This window comes from Rhineura floridana, chromosome 11 (genome assembly GCF_030035675.1).
Source record: "Rhineura floridana isolate rRhiFlo1 chromosome 11, rRhiFlo1.hap2, whole genome shotgun sequence".
Taxonomy (NCBI): domain Eukaryota; kingdom Metazoa; phylum Chordata; class Lepidosauria; order Squamata; family Rhineuridae; genus Rhineura; species Rhineura floridana.
The window spans coordinates 50,852,547-50,875,611 of record NC_084490.1 but is presented as its reverse complement, the minus strand read 5'-3'; the positions used below and the strand labels follow the sequence as shown (position 1 = coordinate 50,875,611).

Sequence of the window (23,065 nt, the reverse complement as noted above, 5' to 3'; positions counted from 1 at the left end):
TATTTCCACAGAAAGGTACGTGGATTGTCACACACACAAATACCTCTACTTGCAGCAAGGATCAGTGCAATTAAATTGCCATACCCTTCCTACCGCCCCCTCTTCCTGTTTTATTCACTATCGGGCACAGATGCTCCGATCCTTTCTCCCTAAAACAGTGTAAAGGATGAATTACCCACCCCCTCAAGCCGGAAGGCGAGGCGTGTGTTCCACTCTATCTTTCTGTCTCTATGGCTTCCTATCATGGAGATAGCCTGAAAATCCATCCGCGGTTCTTGTCTACGACGGCCCCTCGGCGATCGGCTGGTCGAGTCTGCTCTAGTTCTCCCGTCGTCCCCTGCGATTGTTGCTCAGTCACGGCCGTAGCCGGTGTGTGCGTGTGGAAGGTGAAGCCATGAAGCAGGAAGGCGGCTCTCGGCGCCGCGCCGGGGCAGAAAAGGCCAAGCCCGCACCCGCGGAGCCCCCTCAGCCTCCCCCACCGCCCGCCGATGTTGAGATGCAAGAGGAGGCGGGTCCGGCCGAGCCCGCTTCGGGGGAAAAGTCGCAGCGCGAGCTCGACGCTGTCACGCTCGAAGGTGAGTGGGGGGGAGACAAACTCTTCAGCAGGTGAAAAAGGAAAGCGTGGAGGTGGGGCGCGCGGCGGTGCTGAAAGAGGCGTGGCTAGAAGCCCCCCAACAGCCCCTTTGTGGGTTCGTTAAGGGCGTGGCTGGCCGACCATTTAGCGCCTATTGGCCAATTCTGTATACAGTATGGAGGAGGAGGTGGTGATGGTGGTGGTAGTAGTAGTTACTAGGGCCAAGCCTCGGGAGTTCTTTTCTTAAGTATGGAACCATCATCTGGTTGAAGGGGTGAGGCAAGGCAACAATATCCCTTTGCTATCGTTCCTCCACCCTGCGGAGGGTGAGACTTTGGGATACAATTGCAGTGTAAATACCATACATTTAAAGCATGTACCTCCAGCCAAAAATCTTAGGAGTTGTAGTTTAAAGGTGCTGGGGATTCGGGACGGTGTAAAAGCCGGAACGGAACAGGCTGGAATGGGCCCTTTATAAAAGAAATTGATGCCAAAAGCACTGGGATGTGTTAGAGACACTTGAGAACAACATTTAGGAACAAAAACCATTCCGATAGGGTTTTTATTAACCCTTTAATAACCAAAATACCCTCTGGAACGGAATGAAACAGCCTGGAACGATGACTTCCCAGTGAGCCAGACCTCTGAAATTCACCAGTCCTACATGACTACATGGGATGCATGCAGTAAGACACAAAACTTCCACATAAGCCACGTTCCATGCAATAATACATCTTTCTGAACAGAGCCCACAACAACATCTGAACCAGCCAAGTCAATCAAATGCACCAGTCATGCATAACTTGTGGCTCTGGGCCACAAGCTTTCACAGCAACCACTTTCACTTGCATACACAAAAGCAAAGATTTGTGCTATGCGCTCCAATTGTTTTCAGTGGTATATAGCCAAATAAATTTCAGTTAATTTAACAATAGAGACAAATTATATTTGATAAATTTAAATTGGTACTACTGAAAGTTAAGGGCACGCTTCTGTATTTTTGTGAATACTTTGATTCTCTTATGTTACTGTAATATATATTAAAGATGACCTTTCATTCCAAAGAGCGGTAGTGTTTATTTATAAATTATACAGTCATCTACACAAAACATCCTGAATGAAATGTTGATAGTATGCAAATTTAACTGCAAAACAAATTGCTCCAATAAATATTATTACTTAGTTGGCAGCTCTAGTAATGATTAATGAGGTATGTGTGTGAAAACATAATAGTACATTGTTGTTTTTCTTTCCTAGCAAGGTTTTTGTAGTAAGCTGTACTAGTATTGAATGCAACTGCAGATAACTTTTGGTGCTAGAGAATAGCTGCAGTTTACTCTTCTTCCCACTAGGGGCCCTATAAGATCTGCTGGTCTCTGCAGAGACAGGATGATCCCTTATTTTTTCAGACCAAAAAGGCAACAGCCCAGGTATGCTATATTTATACTGTGGAGGTGGCTCAGTGGCAGCAAGCAGTGTCTTCTCTCATTACCTACAGCAGAAAAGCCATGAGTAAAAGCCAGCCAACTTGCCCCTCCAATCTCTCTTTCTCTCTCTCTCTCCAATTCACTAGCCATTTGCAACCTGGTGGCAGCACCGATAGTGCTGCTTAGTGGACCTACAAACAGCAAGAAAGGGTATTGCTGATCACCCCAGAGGTTCCTGGGTCATCCTATGTTGTCTCCCATTTCCCAACAAAAGGAGAGGCAGCAGCATGTGTGGTTGGTGAATTTGGTAGGTCTGGCTCGCTGGGAAGTCGCCGTTCCGGGCTGTTTTATGTAAAAGCGTATTATAGCCTGGAACGGGTATCGGAACATGGTTTTTGTGGAAGTTTTGTGTCCTATTGCATGCATCCCATGTAGTCATGTGGGACTGGTGAATTTTGGAGGTCTGGCTCGCTGGGAAGTCGCCGTTCCGGGCTGTTTCATTCTGTTCCGGAGGGCATTTTGGTTGTTAAAGGGTTAATAAAAATCCTATCGGAATGGTTTTTGTTCCTAAATGTTGTTCTCAAGTGTCTCTAACACATCCCAGTGTTTTTGGCATCAATTTCCTTTATAAAGGGCCCGTTCTGGCCTGTTCCGTTCCATTCCGGCTTTTACACCATCCCTGGGATTTCTATTGGGGGGGGGAGAAGCTACAGTTTGCAGGATTATTGGGGGGTGTAGTTTTGATGTATGGTGTGTATATAGCCATTGTAGTGCAGAGGTTGGAGTATTGGCCTTGCACAATAAAACACACACCTTTGTTTAAATGCTTGTCCGGCTATGTAACTCATGGAGGGCAGGGTCACAGTTGCTGCAGGTGAATTGGTGTAGCATCAGAATTTCCCACAAATATATCAGGTGGAGAACTTGTGAATATGTTGTTTGGGGAAAATTCAGCCGTTCAGGTGTCCCAGGTACACAGAGAGATGGCTAACATTGTCTGTATGCACAGAAGATGCTGGTGTTTCCTGCAGCAATCCTAATATGTACCATTATTCTGAGATCCTGGGCAGAATAATAAGTTTTTAAAGCCAGGATCTATTCATGTTTCCTTTAAGTAAATTCTAGGTAAGTATGGCTTGTGTGTTTTCACCCTGTTCTTTTCATGCATATTTAGGAGTATGAGTAATTTGCATCCAAGTTAACATGTATAAACACAGTGTGTGCTTCTTGGAGGTAGAACAGGATGAACACATACAAAGTTTAAGATCAACAGATGTCCCACTCCAGTTTCCATCTTCTGGTTAGGTTGTGTTAATGAAAAAATGGCCTCTGTAATAGAACACCTGCAACTCTGCAATTCCGTTTCTAAAAAAGACTTCCTAGTGCTCATCCTTGCGTTGTTTTCCAGGACTTGTTTAAGAGTGTTTATTTTAAACCCGTTGCAGGAGGACATTGTTTGCTGATGCCAGTTTTGTAACAGGGTATCTGTTTGTCTTACTCTGTTCTAAGTCTTCTGTTTGGTGTGTTATGAATCTCTCTGAGCAGATTAAAAAAACAAAAAACATAGCCCATAAATAAGCTGCAGTAAAGAAGACTAGCGAGTGAACACTCTTCCTGGAAGAAAGTGGGCATGACTCTGACTTCTCATCAGAAGTACAGTAGAGCACTTTTGTAATCTAGATACTAGATTTCATGCCAGTGGTATACTAACTAAGGCTATACACACTAACCTGGAAGTAAGCCTCATTGAACTTGGAACTTATTTCTGAGCAGATATGTATAGGATTGCACTGTGAGCTCTGTGGAGCAGAGGTGGACTGGCTTCTGTCTTGTGTGATCGTTTTTTTAACTGAAGACCTGTGGACCATAGAATCATAGAATAGTAGAGTTGGAAGGGGCCTATAAGGCCATCATGTCCAACCCCCTGCTCAATGCAGGAATCCAAATCAAAGCATTCCTGACAGATGGCTGTCCAGCTGCCTCTTGAATGCCTCCAGTGTCAGAGAGCCCACTACCTCTCTAGGTAATTGGTTCCATTGTCGTCTGGCTCTAACAGTTAGGAAGTTCTTCCTGATGTTCAGTCGAAATCTGGCTTCCTGCAACTTGAGCCCATTATTCCATGTCCTGCACTCTGGGACGATCGAGAAGAGATCCTGTTCCTCCTCTGTGTGACAACCTTTCATGTACATGAAGAGTACTGTCATATCTCCCCGCAACATGTTTTAAATTTTAAAAGCAAGGGTGCATGCTTGGGAACTCTCATCCCTGCTGTAGAGGACACAGAAAGAGCACAGGGCTGTTCCAGAGAGCTTGGCAAATATGCTAAAATAAAGACAAATTCAAATTATAATTTTAAAACACTGAGAAGAGTGGTTTTGCAGAGGAGAAGAGATAGAAGTGGTTCAGAGTTGACAAATTGGGAACATCAAATAATGGGGGTGTAAATCTGGGCATTCAGAGAAATTCGCTATGGATGAACCTCTTGTTTTAAGATCAGAAGTACAGTTGCATCTTAGATTAGCTCGTGCCTTGCAGCAGGAGCTGTGGATTATTGTGGCAAGACCTCATTGGATGCATGAAGTGGACATAGAACTGCCTCCAGTTGCATGCATAAGAACCAACATGGGTTGGAATCCAGTTTTCCTATAAACACATATTGAAATGGTGGGCAAGTAATACACTGTGTATCCTCCCTGTGAACACAACAGGGATTGGTTAAAGGGTGAAAAGGGATAACTCATTTGACTTCAAATGTTCTTGAAGTCTTGCAGCCTTAAGAAAGGTCTTGCATGATAATCCAGTTGGTTTCTAAAGCACCACTGTACACTCTCTCATACACCTTCTTTTGAAGCTTTCTTCTCAAACGTGCTTATTTTTCTATAATTCTTAAGCTGTCTGTAACTACTTTGGTAACATTCCTGCATCTCATCTTGTTTCTACTGAATTTGCATGCAGCATTGCCAGCATCACTGCCTGACACCTTTGGGCAGCTTCTAGGGCCTCAGTACCCAGAAGGACCCATCGCTGCTGTCTGCTCTAACATTGTTTTTGCCCCTGATCCAGTGCTTCAGCAGTGTAGGCAGTGCTATTACAACAGAACTTTTAATACATTAAGAAGAATGACTACATAATGGGGGGATGGGGAAGGGAAGGATATTTGAACAGGAGTCTGCATCTAATCCCTGATAACCAGCCACGTACCTTGCTCATGTAAATCCATCCTACTTTAATTCACAGTTCCTCCAAATATAGTGAATAGCTTCCTTTTATCAGTTGAGGATTTGAGTAAATGCTGTTGTTTGGAGGGCTTGGAGATCCTTGTTTTAGAGTCCATAGACTGCCTGATACAACTGTAGGAGCTTCCTTGGGTTTTGTGGTTTCAGTTTAGTTTTGAGGTTTTTGCTCAAATGTTCAGCCAGTAGTATTGCTTAGACTGTTTTTCTAATTGAGTGTGCTCTTCTTTGTTGGTTGTTGCAGACATTAAGGAGCATGTGAAGCAGCTGGAGAAAGCCGTTTCTGGGAAGGAGCCACGATATGTCCTGCGTGCCCTGAGGGCATTGCCCTCTACTTCCCGCCGCCTCAACCCCAACGTGCTCCAGAAAGCCATCAATGGCTTTTTCACATCTAACAGTGCTGTGCGGGACTTCCTCATCAGCTTCCTGGAGGAGGCAAGTCCAAAAGGGTTTTACAGGAGGGTTGGATACTGAATTTTTTGTGGATTTATTTTGGAAAACTCCCCTTTTGGGGCCCAATTAATCAGTGCTCTGTGTTTTGCTACTCTGCGTCATCTGTGATTAATTTCAAGATTTCCTAGTTCTTGAATTGCAATAGGCGGGCACCATATGGTTCCCTAAGGAATTAATGTGAAATTAAGGTGAGGGTGGGATGATAGCTTCTCACTAACCTGATCACGTCTCTCTTACTCGCTTTACAGCCTATGGACACAGAAGCTGACCTACAGTTCCGGCCCCGCACAGGAAAGGCAGCCTCCACTCCTCTCCTGCCAGAGGTAGAAGCATATCTCCAGCTACTCCTGGTCATCTATCTAATGAATAGCAAGCGCTACCAAGAGGTAATATATACTGTCCAAATATGTATCCAGATGAAGTTGGTGTTTCTAGAAAGTACGTGCAAATGTAGCAAGAGTGTTTAGATCATCACCAATAGTAGTTGGCAGGTATTTTTTCTTCCAGGCTCTAATATCTTGGTGACCATTAGGGCATGTAAAGTCTAGTATTGTTGCCATGCTGTTAATCCCCATGTAACAAGAATATAATTTAAAAGTACATAAACATCCTCAAAGTACATAGACATCCTCAATACAAAATTAATATGGACAACAACTTTAGACCAAAAAGAAAATATCACGGGACGTGCTCACATCATTTGCCTCAATTAGGCATTTCCTACAATGCACCTCTCTCATCTATCTGAATTAGACAATACCTTTGTATAAAGACCTGTACAACCTAAGCTAGTGGTGGTTCATGCAAAGTGACCTTTAACACCGATCTCAGTCTCTCTCTTGACTGCTTGTCTGCTAATACGCCTTTTGCCCCAAATAGTCTATGATCTTCCCCGAATGCCCAATATTTCCCAAATCTGTGCACACAGGCTTTATACATGTACATCCAGAACCAAGCACTATTTGAAGCATGCTGGATGAAGCATGTTTTCTAAACAGACAGGCTTGGGGGGAAATCATATTTGCAACTGTATCGGATCTTATAACCTTGAAAATAAATACCTTGATGTATAAACAAACAAAAATGCTTCTGTATGACAAACACCAATGTGTAACTGTGACAATGTACCACTGAAGAATAAGACCTGTAATTGGTTAATATATAAACATGTTTTGTTTGTCCATTGTTTATGTATCAAGGTATTTGTTTTTAATTTTTTCTGGTTATAAATATATATATATATTTAGCTGTACAATATTTGAGCAGTTATTTTTATACATTTCATTTCCCAACTTGTTTGTTGTTTTTCTTGGGTTTTGTGATTGGATTTTTTCTTTCAGTTTTAGCGATGTAGTGTAATTGGATCTCAGAGCCTGGGATTTTAAGGGCAGTGGAAATTAGAACCCTTGCAGCCCCTAGTGGACCTGAGCAAACTCTGCTCAGAGACGACCAAGGGCTCCCTTGGATTGACTCTGATTTTGTAATTTATGGAACTTGTTTTGCTGCTATCAAGATATCTGTGAGAGGCATAAAGAGCAAACTGGGGTGCTTCTTGCAGACCTTGTTTAAAAATTGATGTAAGTAGATGTTGTTTTGAAGCCATAAATGTCGCTATTAGGAATTCATGTGTGCAGTAGTACAAATCTTCCATGTGAAATCTCTTTCATTCAGGCCCAGAAAGTTTCAGATGATCTGATGCAAAAAATAAGTCCTCAAAACCGCCGAGCACTTGATTTGGTGGTGGCCAAGTGTTACTACTACCATGCTCGCATCTATGAGTTCTTGAACAAGCTAGATGTGGTCAGGAGGTAAGTCTGTAAGATGTTGCCATTTGCCCCTCTTCTTTCCTCCTTTGTAATATTTTTACCCCAAGCATCTTACTGACACAATCGCTGTTCATTCCTTCTCCTTTCAAAGCTTCCTTCATGCCCGCTTAAGGACAGCAACACTTCGCCACGATGCAGATGGCCAGGCTACCCTCCTGAATCTGCTGCTGAGGAACTATCTTCACTATGACCTGTACGACCAGGCAGAAAAGCTGGTCTCCAAATCAGTGTTCCCTGAGCAGGCAAACAACAATGAGTGGGCCAGGTACCTCTACTACACAGGTGAGAGACAGCACTTGAGCCTTTCTTGAGATCCCAGATGGGCTGAAGTCAAACATGGAACTCAAAATAATAGGCACCTGTGTAATCTGTGTTATACTGTCATATTTTTTGTGTGCAAAGAAATTGAAATAACCATTACCTTGAGAAGCTTAGGTACATTAGCCACTCTCATTTGCATAATTTATTCTGTTTCTGGTAGGCAAAAGGAAGAAATAGGTTTCTATGCAAACTTGAAGTCCTGCTCACTGCCCCTCAGATTCCTGAAATCCTACAACAATTGCCCATGTGTTTTCAAGCTTCTCTCTATAGCCCTGGGGACTAGAAATGTGCTTTGTTAAAAAATAAAAAATGCAAAGATTCACAGTATGCCAGTTTCAACACCAGATACCAAATGTGACATTTGTCTGTTATTAACACTGATGTCCAGATTCATGTGCAGCCCTATCAAGCAACCTTTGGTTTAAGGTTATCTGAATAACAGAGAAAGAACTTGAAAATGTTCATTTTCCAGCTTCTTAAGACTTCAGGGTGCAGAGGAATTTCTCCATGTCCTCTCCTTTCTCTGTTCATTTACTGCAGTGTTTTCTGAAAACACTAATTATTCACTTATTTTGAAATATATTGCTTTTCTTCCAAATGAGGAACTCAAAAGCAAATTACAAGGATAAATATAGAAGACAGAAAAACAAATACTAGAAATTCAACCTTAACAAAATAAGCAGAGGTTCCTTATACCTGCATTGCCTGTACTTCTGGAGTGGCATGCCTAGAGGCAGCTTAGCAGCTCATGTGCTAGGTTTTTTATATGCTGCATTCCAGGGAATCCCGTTGAGAGCCTTCAGCTCTCCGTTGGCTGTTTAGGGCATAGTATCCTTGTAAAGCGGAGGGAGTAAAAAAGTGATAGATGTTAAAAATGAGAAAGTAGATCAGTCAAGGATTTTTTTAATCTCATCTGCCATTGTTATGCCACTCAATGTGTAGTGAGATGCAAGATAGAGAGGGTGGCGGAATTTTAATTCATCCAGGGCAACAAAGAACCTTGGACCAGACTTGGCCAGGGTAGTCCAGATTTGCCAGTACAGAAGCTGGGCTAGGCCTAATTGGAAACATGTCCTTTTTTTTTCTTTTTGCAAGTTGAATTGGTTTCTTAGGATACTCTTAGACGAGAGGGTGTTGGAGTGTGTCATGTGTACTGATAGAGGCACCTGCCAGCCACAAACTACATGGAGAATAAGGATTGGCAGGATCAGCATGGGTGACACAGTGCACAAGAGTGACTATAGCACAAAACCCTCACTTGTTTGAATAACCCTTTCTTGAGGGACCTTCCAATCCATTCCCCACCCCCAGTGCAGTGCAAAATCAGTCATGGGGGAAGCTGTCATCCAGAGGCAGCCTTAATTTGTTATATCTACACCAACCATTCCTAGTGTCAAGTTCCTCTTCCCTTCCAGGCCGCATCAAGGCTATTCAGCTGGAATATTCTGAAGCTCGGAGAACCATGACAAATGCCCTGCGGAAAGCACCACAACACACAGCTGTTGGCTTCAAACAGACGGTGAGTGGGACTTGGCTCCTCCAGGTGGCGCAGTGGAGTGGTGATTAGAAGAAAGTACATCTGTCATTCACACAGAACTCACAGCCATCTCTAATATTGCTTTGTGGTTAAGTAACAGGACAAATGGGTCTCTTGTATTTACATCTTAGGTCCATAAGCTGCTGATAGTTGTGGAGCTGCTATTAGGTGAGATCCCTGACAGACTGCAGTTTCGGCAGCCATCTCTGAAAAGATCCCTTATGCCCTACTTCCTCTTGACACAGGGTAAGTAGCATGGCTGAGGGTCCTACTTAACGGTCTGATAAAGACAGTGGCCAATGATACTGGTGCACTAGAATCTCCAACTAAAATGCAAAAATATGAAATACATCAGTATTAATAATACCATGACCATTTGAAACATTACTCAAAGATAGTCATATTCTTACAATTTGTAATCTCTTTGATTTGAAATGTACTCAACTAACTGGTCTTATTTTTGTTTTACAGTTAAGGTGTATATATCTCTTACTAGATTGCTCTTGTGAGCACAGAGCAATGGCCCACTTCCCATCCTCCAATAAAACAAAAGTGATGAGGGCAATGTGCATATGGAAGTACCCAGCAATGGGCATATAAAAAGCAGAAGAAATGGTTTCTTTAATCTTGCAATATGCAGATGCCCTTGTACTTTGTAACCATGAATCTTTTATGTAGTGAAGCCCCTAGACACATTGCATGCTAATCCAAAGCATCAAGCGTCACCAAGGACAGAAATTTAATGTAGCACATGAGTTAGAATTCCTAGGCTGTAGTTATTTACATGTGGGGTGTGTGTGTGTGTGTACACACGTACCACACTTCACCTGTATCCTCTCTTGCATCTTTCTGTTATCACAGCTGTTCGGACAGGGAACCTAGCCAAGTTCAACCAGGTCCTTGATCAGTTTAGCGATAAGTTCCAAGCAGATGGGACCTACACCCTCATCATTCGGCTGAGGCACAATGTGATTAAGACAGGTGAGAGGCTGCCAGTTTCTCAGAGTTGTGACATCCCATCTCGTAGCAGCATGGAGGATTGGGTTTGGAGCAGGGTCAAAAAACCCAGCTCAGCTCTTGAGCTGCCAGTGGCTGTGTCCCCTTTGTTTCACCTTTTCTTTGGGGTGTGTAGATAACGAGGAGATCCCTGCTCCTGCAGAGAGAAGAAATGGCAGATATCTGGTGGATGTCCTTAGTGCGTCCGCCCCACTTGCACTTTATTTAAGCTTTATTTCTGTCTGTCACAAAGGTGTTCGCATGATCAGCCTTTCATACTCGCGCATCTCCTTGGCTGACATAGCCCAGAAGTTGCAGCTGGATAGCCCAGAGGATGCTGAATTCATTGTTGCCAAGGTGAATGTCTGCAGTGAAACCCTGAGACTGAGTTGAATGGGAATACCCCCTTATCCTCTCACTACATAAGGCTATTAAAGCTCTGTGACCATCTGGGTCTTGAAACAAATGCAATTTGTCTGCCAGTCCATTAGGGAGACTTACCTTCAGTGTCTCACAAGAGCTGTAAAATATCAGGATTTGGCCTACCATAATCCAGATAACTGTCTGTCTTTAAGCTGTGATTTCCTGACATAGAATATTCCAGCTCTAAATGTTGAGCAGGAAACACTTGAAGGACCTTTTTGAGTTGCTCTTGGCAGTATAGACTGTGTCAGGTAAAGTTCACCCCTGCTCTGTCATTTGTCCCCCTCATCCTGCTCTGTTTACTGAAAGCCTACGCCTGTTCACAGTCTGTTTCCAGGCACAGTGAGCAACTGGGTGAGGCAGTTCTATGCCAGCCTTGACGATGGAGAATTCCTTCACAGCTCCAAAGTAAAGGGTTCAGATGCCATTGTGGTTTTGTTTTGTTAATGCGTGGGACTTACCCTGATAATGTGAATAATAAAATAGGGAGTAGACCTGAGTGTGTGGCAAATGCCTTCCCCATAGCCAATAATCCACCATTTATCTGGAATGAGTTGCATGGCCCTTCGGAAGACTTGACTCCGATCACCTCTCTCTAGAAATCAACTTCTTAGTGCTTCAGTTTAAAATCTTACCAGCCAGCCTGTCTGCTCTTAAGGATATCGTCATTTGAAGGCAACTGACTCTGTGCTGCTTCATCTGTGGTTCCCAGGCCATTCGGGATGGTGTGATTGAAGCCAGCATCAACCACGAGAAGGGCTATGTCCAGTCCAAGGAGATGACAGATATTTACTCCACACGGGAACCCCAGCTGGCTTTCCACCAGCGTATCTCTTTCTGCCTCGACATTCACAATATGTCTGTCAAGGTAAAGAACCAAGTGTGCATTGATGTTCCATGGAGGGCATTCCTGTATTTGCATAGGGTAGAAAAGAGGGGAGCCTCAATCCTACTATTGGAACTGTTCCATTACAATCCTACATCAGAAGTATACCCCACTGGCATCATTGGGACTTACTCCTAGGTAACTGGAGAAGGATTGCAGCCTTAGTGAGGTCAGTCTTCTGTGTCAAGACACTTCTACTTTTCAAATATGATCAACAAGACTTGCTGATGCCACCATTCAGGTGTTCCTCTGCTACTTACCAGACTGAAGGCTCTTAATACCTAGGGATATCCAGCAACTAGATTGGAAGGATGAGAACTAGATTTCTGTGCACTTTCTTCAAGGGAATTGTTATCAAAGGGACTGGCTGATACGGTGGAGTGGCTAAGCTGTGAATCAGGAAGTCCTGAGTTTGAATCTTACACCTAGTGTGGACTTTTCAGTGACTTTAAGCAAGCAACTTTATCTTTCAGCATCACTTCCATCTGCAGTTTGGATATAATATTTACCTACCTGATAGTGTAAGAATTACTGAGAACATGTGAAGTGTTTTGAACAGTCTGAAGCACAATATAAATCGCAGTGGGGAACCTCTGGCCCCCGGGACCAAATTTAGGCCACCGAGCTCTTTTTCCCAAACTGTGCTCACTTGCCATCATATCTGATGTCAGATCTGGACAGATAGAAACACAGCTGGATCTTGCAGCTGGAAAATAAGACTGAGCTCACTGCACATGTAGGGAACCCACTGGTGCACCCAAACCCTGCAGAAAGCAGGACTGAACTCCCTGCACACCATCTGCCCACATGTCAATGGTAGTCCATGGGGAGATAAAGGTCTGGCCGGCAAGGTCTAAAAAGTTCCCCACCTCTGATATAAATACTAATGTTTACTTTTTATCACAAAAGATATGAAGCATCTAGATTTCCCCAGCTTTGGGAAGGGGATATGGTGGTTGCAGAAAGGGATCCTGGGAGACAGGAACTAAAGAGCTAAAGCTTAGGGAAAGATGCATGGAGCTTCTCTACCTGTCTTAAGCAAAGAACAGGGAAGTGTTCCTATAAAACTCCTGTTTGTACCACTGCATCTGCTCTTGAAAGTCTCTATGGCAAAGCTTCTTGCTATAAGACCTGCCTCCAATTCATTAATGTCTGCCTCATCTTACTCCCTCTTTTGTTTCTAGGCTATGAGGTTTCCTCCGAAGTCTTATAACAAGGACCTGGAGTCTGCAGAGGTGAGGATTGCCTAGAAAGCCACTTGGGTCAGGGCACAAATTTTCACTAGGCTGTAGGTCTAGGATGTCATTCCTCAGCCTGTCATAGACTAGCAAATCACCCTCCCATCATCATTATCTCTATTAATCACCCTCCCATCATCATTATCTCTTATAACTTTCACTGCTTAGCATGGTGGCTGCCTAATCCTCCAATCTTGGAAACTGTTTATTACATTGCATGAGCCGAAGAAGATGCATAGCCCAGAGGGGAAGGTTGGCTGGCCAATCCCACAACTTTTAATTGAATTACTGTGTTGTAAGAACACACATACTCCAGTCAGACCAAGTGTTCCTATTAAACCAGTGCTGTTTTCCCATATTCTAGGCTATGTATAAGATTAAAATTCCGTGCCAAGAAAAGCTGGATTCTGTGAGCTTTGTAAATTGAGTGTGTTTGCACCATTTAAACCACAATCTTTGCTCTTTTTGTATTTTTTATTGTAGTTTTGCTAAATACAGGAGAAGCAAGGACACTGAAGCCCTTTCCCTCAGCTACTAAAAATGTTTAGCAATCTTCTGTAGCATCTGTGATTTTAGCACATACTGCCCATGTACTTTGAAGCATATCTTCGTAACCAAAGGCTAGAAAATTCCCTTTTTAAAATGAAAGTTAGTATTAGCAGGAATTGTGACTGCATCTTATGACTACTTGAAGTTTGTTTTGCTGCTAATTCTGACAGGCTTCCCAGCTTTTAACCCTGCTTGGGTTTATATTTCCTTGTTTTCTTTTTTGTCAGTGTGACGGCTTGAGGTTTATCTTTGCTTAAACAAAATTTCCAAAAGACACTTTAGTTGTGTATACTGATGACATGTGTAGAACCCCTTCTGACACACACTGAGCATGCAGGGGGTGGGCTGGGCTGGAGTAGCCTGCATGGCCCTGCAACCTCCCTCTTATGTTCTTCCAATGTGGGCGGAGGGAATTGTCTGAACTCCCTCTTTTGAACAGTTTTTGTGCTCATAGTAATATAACAGTGTTTGGTGTGGGGCAGGCCATAGCCATAGGAGGAGCACTTGGATGCTGTTTATCTGTGACTAAAACAATAGTCCCAACATAAACTGTGTCTTTAAGACCCCATTCATTTAGATTTAACAGCCCTCCCAAAAATAGTTGTTGCCCAGTTCAAAATCTTTCCCCTATTACACAGGTGTCAACCATATGAACAGCTTAAAAGGAGAGAAGTATGCCATCTTGCAACCCGCTCGTAAACACAGTTTTGGGGAAATAGCTGTACCCTTGTTCATAATGTTGCACAAGATGTCACCTCTTAGCTCTCCCTTGAGGAAGTGCCTTTTAGTATCAACCTACAGAACTCCCTGTTCACAAAATTCACATTGTTGCCCTTTGCTTTTCAGGAGCGCCGGGAGCGTGAGCAGCAGGATCTAGAATTCGCCAAGGAAATGGCAGAGGATGATGATGACGGTTTTCCTTGATGCTCTGGGGTGGCTGCATTTGTTCTTGTTTTTGTTTCTTGCCCAATACAAACCATTGTCTACTGGCTGCAACCCAGAACTTGCCTTTCTATATTCTGCATGTTGGGGGTGGTACAGAGGAAAAAAACCCATAGCTGCTCTGGTGGAGGAAACAGAACCCTAAACTAAAGGTCACCTTGTGGTTTTCAGTTATGGATGTACTCACAAGGGACTAAATGAATCCACTATTGTGCTTACCAGTTTTTAGGTGGGGGGTGACAGATCTGGTGGCACTGTGGACCCCTCTTCAGCTCCAGCTGGCAGAGTAACTACAGTTGGAGATTTTTTGTCAAACTTTGTTTAGGGCTTTTAAATAAAAGTTTGGGGAAAATGAAATGCCTTGTGTCCAGAATGTTTAGAGCACCGGTCGTCTTGGTGTCTTCAGAAAGTTGGGAGTTAAACCTCTGTTTAACTCTATTTATACGTATGGAAGAATGCCTGGAAATTTCCAGGAAATTTGGATTTGAAAACTCCAAAGTTTGACAGTGGAATACTGGCTTTGGCTTTCATTGAGATCAATAGAAAAGCAAAAATGAAAAAAGGAACACAGGAACTAGTGACAAAAGGAAATTTTAAAAAATAAAAATGAAAACAAATGGAGATTTCCCACGCACCCCTTGCAGATCCCTGATTTAACCATCCTGAATAATTTTGTATCATCTATAAGTTTGGTCAACTCATTGCTCAACTTTGCCTTAAGATAAAGGCATTGAATACTACTGGTCCTAATACAAATCCTTCGGGGGGACCCCGCTTGCCACTTCCTTCTTCTGTAAGAACTGTCTTCTGCTTCCTGTTCTTTAACCAGTTGCTAGTCCGTATGAGGTTCCATCTTTTTATTCCATGGCTGCCTTTGGTGAAAGTCCCAAACGTATCACCAGTCCCATGATGTACTGCAAGCCTTGGATCAGACCTAGTGAAGAAATCCCCAGATTGTACTAGAACTGACTACACATGCCTACAGTTGCTAACTTTTTAAATTAACCTTTGCTCTTACTCTTTTAAAAAGTAACAGCATTGGTAACTGATATATTATTTGTAAAAACCTGTTACCTGCTAATATCTGTAGATCATGCTGTTAAACACCCAAAGCAACGCAGTGCAGCACCAAAGTGAAAACACCAGGCAATTTGGGGGGTGGGCAGGAAGAAGAGGGGTAAAAGAAAAAGTTTAGTGTCCAACACAGTTTGGACCTCAGGTCCTCATGGAATTCTACAAATAAAATATTTTTATGTAATTACAAAATTATGTATAGAAATTCTTAAGACTGCAAATGCTACATTTGTGTATCATAATTGAACAAAAACAAGCCAAACTCCACCCCCCAGGGCTTAATAATTGAGCCTTAATTAGAGTTAGGGTTCACCATGGGTTAAAACCTTTTTTTCAGACCTATTACCAAAAAATAATAGTAATGAAGTGTACTTTTAAAGATATGCTGAGTGCTTTTTGAGCACTAGTTGAGTACTCACAACATCCTCTGCATTTCTGATGTGTGCATGGAATGGCTTTTAAAAAATAGGCACACAGGCAGTCCAAACTCAAGACAAAACAGGATGACTTCTGCAATCTGTACAAATGTACTGCCTTCAAGTCGATTCCGACTTATGGCGACCCTATGAAGAGGGTTTTCATGAGGCTGAGAGGCAGTGACTGGCCCAAGGTCACCCAGTGAGCTTCTTGGCTATGTGGGGATTCGAACCCTGGTCTCTCAGGTCATAGTCCAACACCTTAACCACTACACCACACTGGCTCTCTAATCTGTACAAATGGAGCAAATTTGTATAATGTCAATTCTGTTAACTCTATTAACAAAATTACTCTGGCTTTCCTCATCGCAGAGAAAGGGAAGAATCCATGCCTGGTTCTGAAGTTGCATTCCAACCACTGGAAATCTTTTCCCACCATCTGATTTTCAAGCACATGCAGCAGTAAGGGCAAGAAACTGACTTTAAAAAAAGTGACTTGGGGATTCTCAGGGACCTGAATTTTGTTCCAAGTACCATATTCTGTGCACCCTAGAATGTGTTCTACCCCAGTGCTCTGGTATTTGCATTCTTTCCACCATGAATGTCATGTTCTATATACAAAAACTGCCAGTTATAATTAGGTATTCCTAAATAGGATACTGACATCCAGGATCTCCAAAGTAGAATTTGCCAAAATGCTACCTGGTGCCTCTCTCAAGGTTCAGCACTAAGATTCAGGCTTACATTAAGCCAGAGCTCCCCTTTGTATCTCAGGTGGGGAACAGGCTTCATGCTGATTAACAATTCAGGACAATAAGCCAGAATGAAATCCTTGTTTAACTCACATTAAGCTTGTTCAGACATAATCAGGAACTCTTGCTCAATGCAAGCTAGGTTCTCTGCATCAAAGACAGTGTACCGCAGGAGTAGCATTAGTCCATGGTTCATGAAGCTATGGACAAATGCAGTCTAGATAGACAGGCTAACCATGAGGGGGAGATATATAAATGTTTATAACAGTGGTGGGGAAGCTGGTGTCTTCCAGATCACATTGGGCTCTTCAATTCCCATCAGTCCAAATCCAACATCTGGAGGACCACAGGTTCCCCACTCCTATGAAGGCAACACAGGAAGTTGTGGTATGCTTGGTTGTAAACATGTACTTAAATAATATACCAGGGACAACAGAAACCTGGTGGATTAGAGAGAAGCAGTAAGATAAATGTTTTACTACATACAAATCCTTTAGAAATGATAGGGAGGGATTTATTGTGGGTGATGTGTTAAAGAGTGCATAAGCTAAAAAGCTTTAGCAGACTCTGGTAATACTAGGCCAAAATGTAAGCTAGTACTGAGGAGATACTTTCAACCCCGCACCCTGGCCAAAAGTCTAAGGGTGATCTTGAGACTGAAAGAAATCTGGCAAGATTCTGGAAAGAAAGTGTAATAAGGGAGTGACTTCAGGTATCCTTACACAGACTCGGTAAATGCATGTTTGGGTCATGACAAAGGCACAAAATATCTGGAATAGATACCATAAAAATTACTGTGCTGTAGAACGGTTGGTCATAAAACTATCCTGAGAGGAAGGGACCCTGGACTTCATCCAAGTGGTGTCCAGAACGTGGTGTGAGATATGTTGTTGAATCAATTTGAACATAGTCACAATAGTGCTAGCAAATTACATGCATATGTAAGTCTAAAATTGCCACAAAAGTTCAATAGTCTCATTTTATTTCAGAAGAGGAAACTTCTCAGGTATGAGCAAAAGAAATCTAAGCTAATTAGGAATGTGAAAAGCAACAATCCAAGGAGTGTAGTGCTAAAAACATTCATAATGAAAATTTCTTTAAATTTATCAGAATCCAGAAACTAGAACCATCTCCATTTCAGCTGGTCAATTTGGAGCCTGAGTTTTTGTTTTCCTTTCCCTTCCCACTTCCTATTCCTTTTGTGTCACATCTTGTAAAGTAGCAGTTAGCTAATAGCCCACATTTATTTATTTACAGTATTTATACATGGGCCTCTCATAAAATATTAGGACAGTGGACAGCAATATAAAAACATTTTTATAACAAAAGCTGTACAGAACAATCATTAAAATAACTCTCTACTCAAGAAATTTTTAAACAATTGCACAGGCCTGTACATATACCCCCCTTAGGAGTTTTTTGTGCCCTCCCAAGATCTCCCAAAATTTAAAAATACATTTTAAAAACAACAACTCGACTGCTCCTGTGTGGCTCCGGCTATGATGCCAATAGATATTTTGTGGGCCCCAAGCCCTCCCATTAAAAAAATGGGTTGTATTGCCAACCTAAGTAAGTCATGGGAGAGCCAGTGTGGTGTAGTGATTAGAGTGTTGGAGTACGACCTGGGAGACCAGGGTTTGAATCCCGGCACAGCCATGAAGCTCACTGGGTGACCTTGGGCCAGTCACTGCCTCTCAGCCTCGGAGGAAGGCAATGGTAAACCACCTCTGAATACCGCTTACCATGAAAATCCTATTCATAGGGTCTCCATAAGTCGGGCTTGACTTGAAGGCAGTCCATTTCCATTTTTCAACTAAATCATGTCCATCAGTTTCAATGGGTCAACTCCAAGGAGGACTAATACTGGATGCAACCCATTAATTTTGTTTTTCACTTGCTGCCATAGGTCCCCCACTGTGATGGCAAAAGATTTTCTTGTGGCTCTCAAGTCCCACCACTACCAAATTTGTCTATTTTTAAAACATCCTTTTTTTTATTGACAGCTCTCATAGGTAGCTCTCTAAGATAGTGTGATGCCAAAAAAAATTTGTGACTCCTAAGCCCCCTCACATTTGCCCATTTAAAAAAATTACTGGCCATACCTGTTGGCCCCCTGCTGTGATACCAAAAGGTATTGGTGATCTTCCAGGACCCCCAAATTTGCCCTTTTAAAAGAACATTAGATGTCTATGCCCACTTTTACACTTGAACCATGCCCAGTTTGACATGCAGTCCCCAGAGGGTTAACCACAGATTTAACCTGGCCCTCAGCTAAAAAAAGGTCCCTCCCTGCTGTTTTAAATAAACAAACAGGTTTTGACACAAATAATCAGCAGATCCCCAAGGGTCAATTTGGGGCAGATGCTTTCTAACTTATTCATAAATGATCTGGCATAGGAGCATCCAGTGGGGTAACCTAGTTTATGGGTGGCAAAAAAATATTCAGGCTGGTGAAACCTGGGCAGACTCCTCTCCCCAAGCTTCTTTCAATCAAGCTGGTCATTTCAAAACTATGTAACTTAACTGTTGCCTGACTTTGCTTCTTCCTGCCCCATCCATTTTCTTTTTGTGTCGTAATCCTGTGAGCTAGCCATGGACAGCTCTGCTTAGCTAGTTTTAGGTGATTTATAAATTGTGAAGAATAGTCTCTCCATACTGGGCTGCAAAATAGCAAACAATGTTCACTACAGGCAAACATACAGTGAGGCAAAACAAAATATAACTGCACATAAAACTGACGAGGTCTCAACTGGTCGTGACTAATCAGCAAAGAGATCTTGGGATCATGATTGATATCTCCATGAAGACGTCAACCATCGAGAAGAAAGGTGAATCCTGTGGTAGGAGAGAGAAAATACAAACCTATGGTGCAACTCCTCTGGAGTACTGTGTACAGTTAGTCTCTGTGTCTCAAAAAGTATATGGTATAGCTGGAAATGGTGCAGAAAAGGGCAATCAAAATGATCAAGGGGTTGGACCAAGTGCCTTATGAGGAAAGGTTGCAATAGTTGGAGGGTTTAAATTAGAAAAAGTACTACCAAGGGGGAACATGACAGTGTTATATAAAATTATGCATGGTGTGGAGAAAGGGGATAGAGAAGTTTTTCTCCCATCCCCATAATTCTAGAGCCTATATTCATTGAAACTGAATGGCGGAAGATTCATGATAGGTACACAGAAGTAATTCTTCACAAAGTATGGCATTAACTTAACAGAATTTGATGTTATAAGATACAGTAATGGCCATAAGCTTAGATAACTTGAAAAGAAAATTAGATACATTTATGGTGGACAATTCTAGCAATAGCTACTACGTATCTGAACCTCCAAGTGTAGAGGCAGTATACCTCCAAATACCAGCTATTAGGAGCAACAACAAAACGGGTATTGCCTTCAAGTTCTGGTTGGCCACTGTAGGACTAGATGGACTGCTGGTTTGATCCAGCAGAGCTTGTATTTTTTGTGACACCTTCAGCCCTTTAGCAGAGTCCAAAATGGCATGCAGAATTTATTCTGGATTCTTCCACCTGCTTCCATATTTCTGGCAAGGCTGGAACTCTTTTTTTCTAGAGGACCCACCAAATCTTTACATATGGTCATTATATCCACCCACCCATTCTTGACATTGGACAGCAACTTCTAACTAGAACATAAGGATGGGAGAGAAATTAACTCAAGGGCAAACTTACCTAATTCACACTTTCTGATACCATACCTGAACAGGAAAAAACAGCTTTCAAAATTAGCACTTCTCCACATTTTGCAGTGCAGTTCTTCAGCCATGTAATGTGTACAAAAATGCATATACTAGGGTAAAGTGTACATAGAAAATGCATAATTAGTGAAAATAATATACAAAATGCATTATATTAGAAAAATCGCATACAAAATATGTATATTATAAGAAATTTACACTAAAATCTGGTGACTTTTCATTAGAATTTTATTTTTTAAAAAACAGGAAGTGATGTGGAAATGTGGAGAACTGAATTTAAGATTAGGAAACTGAGAAAAACCAAAATTGACAGATGTGCCCATCCCTGCTAGCAGAAACCCCAGTTGGGGAACACTTTGCCAATAGCCACATGGACAATAACCACACTGGCAATTCCCGTCTTCCTAAAATTTATCCCCAGAAAAACACTCCAAGTTATGCTAATCAGAAACCTTTCCAACAACATCACACGTTGGTCCATCACATCTGTGCTTTCATGATGTCAGCTTTGCTGAGAGAAGCCTGATGTTTCAGACAGTTTGTTGCTCCTGAGGGGAAATTTCAGAATGTCCTGGATTTCCCAAGATGGATTGAAAACAGGATATAGAAGGGATAGGTCTCCGTCATGCTAAAAGCTTTTCCTGGTGATCTGTTTGTAGAGTAATAAAAGTGCAGGGGGTCTGGCATTTTTCCTCAAGGTGGCGCTTCCATTTCAGGGGATATTTCATTTTCGTAGCTCTTAAACTACAATATATAGTTGCTAAGAAAATGTGAGTTCTAGGTACTGCATGAACTATGATGATGGTAAGGCTGCATCACACATTATTTTACACAAAATCCACACTTTCCATATATGGTTGGTAGCCTTGAGATCCATACATGTTCTGTTTGTGGTTGGATTAATGGATGTTAATGTGATTGATTATTAATACAGGAAAGCATATCGGTTTTCAGTGGTATTTCTAATGCGGATTTGAGAATGCGAAATCCATACTAGCTTGCAATGTCATATGGACGATGGTGAATTAATGAGAACACAAAGCAATAACATTGCGAATTATACAGTCGTATGGACGGGCCCTGACAGGGATGTGGCAATTTCTCCATAGCTGAACTCTTTAAGGAGGGTGTGGAAGTGTCAAATCAAATGGTGGAGAGATTTCTGAATCTCAGATGGAGACTAGAAATATGAGGTGACTTTGATCCAAATTGGTGCCTTTTATGTAGTTTCTACAGCTGAATGGAACTGCATTGAAAGGGGAGGAGATGGAATGAAGTATTGTCTTTTTCTGTATTTTGAAAACAAATTCTCTTAATTGATTTATATTGGTATTCTGAATGGTTTTAAATGACAGTATTTTACTGAAGTGTGACATTGTATTTTATAGTGTGCATAACACATAAAGAAACAAATAAGAGCATCAGTCATATTGTAGTGTCAAAAGAAGTCAATTTTATTTAATTGATCTTCTGGAGCAATTGTTTTCTTTTTCCTTGTTTTATATAAACCACCATGTGAGAGCCTTGCCCTAAAAGGCAGCCTAGAAATATTTCAAATAAAATAAATATGTAGCTCCTTTAGAAAGTGGCAAACTCAGTTAAGGCCTCCATGTCCTTCCATTCACATTTTTCCTCCCTCTCCCCCCCCCTTTTTTAAAAAAAAAAGTTATTTGAGGAATGCAACTTCCTCTCTCCAGCATCAAAACAGACACCTTCCATCTGCATTCACAAACTAGCACTGCAAGGAAGCTTCCACATGCAATTATATGGAGATGGGAAAGTTAAGTGCTAGCACAACATGGAGGCTAATGCAATGGACGTCGAGGCTAATTCTGTGGACACCTAGTGTGGTGGCTTGAGGACAGGAGGGAAGGTGCCTTCCCCATGGCCAACACCCTCAGAGCCCGCCCAAGTAATTTTGCTACCTGAGCCAAGGGACAAGATAGCACCCTCTCCCCTTCCACATGCAAAAGCCAACCAGACTGGCAGTTGACTCCTATTTCAACCCTGGGGATGGGGCAATGTCCTCTACTGCAATTGAGGGCAGCAGGCTACCTTTGGGGGCATAGGGTAGGCTCCAGGGCCCACACACAGCTTTTCCATCTAACAACTCCCTTCTCCCCTGCATCTTTTGGGCGAAAGGCGGGGTATAAATAAACATTAACATAACATAACATCTGCTTCCTGAGGCAGCTGCCTCACTGTGCATAATGGTAGAGATGGCCCTGACCATGCCATACTTACACCCACTACACTGATAAGTCCGTAAAAGTCACTGCAACAAGATATTATTGCTTCCTTCCAGGGAAACTGATTTGCAAGGGTCAGGCCTTTATATTTGCATATGATATTCGCAAGTTCCTTCTCAGAAAATCTTCCAATTCCACTACCAATATTCCACTTTCATTTATATTCTGATTCATCATTTACGGCTGACCCTTCACCATTTCCTCAGAAGTTTTCAATTAAGATGATTCACCTATATATTTGTCCATTTTGCTAAACTGGAGAGAGGGAGGGAGAGAGACCAAGGATGTCATTGTCGCTCTTTTTGTCTCTACAAATTTCACAATCACCGCACTTCCTTCTATCTCAGTTTTATTTAAAGAAATGTTTCAGGGCAAATCAAAGACGGAATGTGGCGTAATTAAGCACATTGCAAAAATAGTGGCAAATGGATAGGCAATGGGGGGATCACAATTC

The 23,065-nt window shown here is 42.2% G+C and overlaps 1 protein-coding gene across 1 annotated transcript; it reads left to right on the top strand.

Moving 5' to 3' along the window:
• The first annotated feature begins 236 nt into the window (after positions 1-236).
• On the top strand, positions 237-14,762 carry PSMD3 (proteasome 26S subunit, non-ATPase 3). The gene is made up of 12 exons (XM_061591109.1): positions 237-575; positions 5,479-5,669; positions 5,936-6,073; positions 7,359-7,495; positions 7,605-7,795; positions 9,250-9,353; positions 9,503-9,617; positions 10,233-10,352; positions 10,621-10,724; positions 11,503-11,658; positions 12,861-12,911; positions 14,310-14,762. The coding sequence occupies exons 1-12, from the start codon at positions 395-397 to the stop codon at positions 14,385-14,387; spliced, it is 1,566 nt and encodes a 521-aa protein (XP_061447093.1). The 5' UTR covers positions 237-394; the 3' UTR covers positions 14,388-14,762.
• Positions 14,763-23,065: the final 8,303 nt, after the last annotated feature.

Excerpts from the sequence above, each read along its gene's own strand:
- PSMD3 (XM_061591109.1), top strand. The coding sequence starts at position 395 with ATGAAGCAGGAAGGCGGCTCTCGGCGCCGCGCCGGGGCAGAAAAGGCC. Across the intron at positions 6,074-7,358 it reads ATAGCAAGCGCTACCAAGAG|GCCCAGAAAGTTTCAGATGA; the intron begins GTAATATATACT and ends TCTTTCATTCAG. Across the intron at positions 7,796-9,249 it reads CAGGTACCTCTACTACACAG|GCCGCATCAAGGCTATTCAG; the intron begins GTGAGAGACAGC and ends CTTCCCTTCCAG.